General features: G+C 46.4%; 1 protein-coding gene across 2 annotated transcripts in view; it reads left to right on the top strand.

The window, feature by feature from the left end:
• MTFR1 (mitochondrial fission regulator 1) overlaps positions 1-2,972 on the top strand; it is a 59,074-nt gene extending 56,102 nt beyond the window's left edge. The window contains exons 6-8 of one of the 2 annotated variants that reach the window (XM_010848482.1): positions 586-853; positions 1,493-1,661; positions 2,633-2,972. In XM_010848482.1, the coding sequence (XP_010846784.1) occupies positions 586-853; positions 1,493-1,661; positions 2,633-2,701 (506 nt within the window). In that variant the 3' untranslated portion in view covers positions 2,702-2,972. Of the gene's footprint in view, positions 1-585; positions 854-1,492; positions 2,136-2,632 lie in introns of those variants that run through there. The other variant, XM_010848481.1, reaches the window with a different exon arrangement.
• The last annotated feature ends 9 nt before the right edge of the window (positions 2,973-2,981 follow it).

Raw genomic sequence — 2,981 nt, 5'->3', positions numbered from 1 at the left:
GACTGAGCGACTTCACTTTCATGCATTGGAGAAGGAAATGGCAACCCACTCCAGTGTTCTTGCCTGGAGAATCCCAGGGACGGGGGAGCCTGGTGGGCTGCCGGCTAAGGGGTCGCACAGAGTCGGACACGACTGAAGTGACTTAGCATAGCATAGCATAGTTCATGCTTACCTTCTATGTAAATATACTTAAAATGAACCACAGAGGTATCTGACAGCTATTTACTCTAGTACTAAACTGTCAGACTACCTACTGGAGGCAGTTCTGTGTGCAGTCCAGATGCTGTTTCAGCTAGAAGTAGCTGCACAGCGTGAAGCAGTCAGACCTGAACATTTGATATCACAAAAGCACCCTGTTAAGTTAAATGGAACATTTCCATCTGGAGACGGATTAAATGATACCGTGACTGAAATTCAGGCATTTAGATTCCAAGCAAGTAACTGAAACTTCCTTTTTACTTGTGACTGAGATTCTTTTTAAGGTTACTGCTTTCAGGTATAAAGTCCTTAACATAACTCTACTTTTAAAATATTTTATTTGCCTCTTACCACCAGGATTAAACTGATTGCCCCTCATTTCTGTAGGTGACTTAGAATCCATCAGGCCTGCCGCCGCGGCAGCACCCTCCGTCCCGCCAGCGCCCCTACTGCCGCCCCCTCCGCCGCCGCCTCCCCTCCCCTCACCGGGGCTCCAGCAGAGCACTTCTGCTATTGATCTGATAAAAGAGCGAAGACGGAGAAACGCCTCTGCTGGGAAGACCCCGGTCAAGAACAGTCCAAAGAAAACAGACCTGCCCAACATGCTGGAGATCCTAAAAGACATGAACAGCGTGAAACTGCGATCAGTAAAAAGGTGAGGAGACATCTGCCTTCTCGCCCACTTCCCTTGGTTTCCTATGCCTTTTATAAGCAACTGCTAAGCTGCTTTGGAGGAGGAAGTGGCAACCCACTGCAGTATTCTTGCCTGGAGAATCCCATGGACAGAGGAGCCTGGCGGGCTACAGACCATAGGGTCACATAGAGTCAGTCGGACACAACTGAGCACACACATACACCAAGCTTCTTGAGAACTTTGTTTTATAGCATGACTACTGGAATAGCTCTTGAGTTTTTAATTTAAAAAAGATAAGCCCCCAGGAGCTCTTGTATGCAGTTAACTGAGAGCAGGACAAACACCCGCAGGCCACTCTCATTTCTCCCCCACTGCCTCTGAAGCCTTGTTACTGTGCAGTCATTCTCCCCTCAGGCTGTGCTGTGTGCCTGCTAGGGTAGGGCCCAGGCTTGTGGAGGAGGGAACCCTGACTGCCCTGAAGGAGCCTGCAGTCTCTGCTCCTTAGAGGAGCTGTTCCCTGGGTACCTCTGTGCTGTTTTGTGAGGCCATAAATCTAGGGCTCCCACCTCACTGCGTCAGCGTCTCTATTGGGTGTCTTTGCTGCTAGAGCCATGCTGTCAGCACCGCAACGCCCCCTTGATTTCTCGTCACTTCTCTAAGGTCAGAACAAGACACAAAGCCCAAGCCGGCAGATGCTGCTGACCCTGCTGCCCTCATAGCAGAGGCGCTGAAAAAGAAGTTTGCTTATCGGTATCAAAGCGATAGTCAAGGTGAAGCTGAGAAAGGAATCCAAAAGTCTGAATCAGAGGCCACCTCCGAGAGAGTGTTGGTGAGTACTGGGCAGACCTCTCTCCTTAGTGCAGCCTGTGGTCCAGGCCACTGCTGCGCAAGACACTCAGCTGGTCGTCTGCAAGATGCAAAAGGACGCGCTGTAGGAATTAGTCCTTAACGCCAGCTAGACTGCTTCCCTCTTGATGCTCTTCTGTAAGTAAAAGCTAACCCTGGGTATCTCCTATGTTAAATTTCCCATGCTGTTTATATTTAAGCACAATGAAGTGAAATTCATGACAATAAAATGTACATCTTAAGGATAGTGTAAATGTTGTGATGTAGAAAGGAAAGGTCATTCTCTTAGAGCACCTATGAAATTCTTATAAAGGGGAAAGAAATCTGACCAGGGCCTTGCAGGCTGTGGGCCCTGCAGCGGTGGAGACTGAGCAGACTTAATGAAAGCTCTTAAATATTAATTTAGACCTTCCCTTTCCTCAGGTAGCTCAGATGGTAAAGCGTCTGACTGACTGCAATGCGGGAGACCCGGGTTCAGTCCCTGGGTTGGGAAGATCCTCTGGAGAAGGAAATGGCAGCCCACTCCAGTATTCTTGCCTGGAAAATTCCATGGACTGAGGAGCCTGGTAGGCTGTACAGTCCATGGGGTCGCAAAGAGTCGGACACGACTGAGCGACTTCACTTTAACTTTCCTCAGGTTACTGTCACTGGGGAGATGAGTTTATCTATGCCAGAGAGATAGATATCCTAGAAATTCTAGCATCTTTGAAACCCTAGACATTGAAGAGGAAACTCTGTATCTTCCTTCTTTTATTAAAAGAAGTAAAATTGGACTAAGCTAGGGTCTTGCAATGATGACTACAGTTTGATAGGAATTGACAGGTTGTTATAAACATAATGATTTTAATACTATCGGGCTGCTTGGCTTTTCATGAACATACCTTGTGGTCCATGGTTGGGAGGGGGCTATCATTGCTGTTACATGAACCTGTATCTTTTTTGTTTCTTTTCTAGTTTGGTCCACACATGTTGAAGTCTACTGGAAAAATGAAGGCTTTAATTGAAAATGCTTCAACTTCCTAATAGACAAAGAGCTGAGAAAGACTATCTGAAGTTTAGCTGTTCGTTTATTAGGGCTGTTCAGCTAGTAGATATCAACACTGTTTGTTTGGTAAATACCTGAATTTAGAACTTAGTGGTCTCCTTTTAGGTCTCATTAGAGGATGATGCTGTAACAAAAGCACTCTAGGTTTGTTTGCTTTTAAGAGAAGGTCAGTTCTGAAGTTTCCATAGCGTATGTACATTCCAGCATGTTTTTAATGTGTAGCCAAGATGTTTAGGTTTCCAGTCTGGAAAACAAGTA

This window comes from Bison bison, unplaced genomic scaffold, assembly GCF_000754665.1.
Source record: "Bison bison bison isolate TAMUID 2011002044 unplaced genomic scaffold, Bison_UMD1.0 scf7180017864267, whole genome shotgun sequence".
In the NCBI taxonomy this organism is placed as follows: Eukaryota; Metazoa; Chordata; class Mammalia; order Artiodactyla; family Bovidae; genus Bison; species Bison bison.
This window is presented reverse-complemented; position numbering and strand designations above follow the sequence as displayed.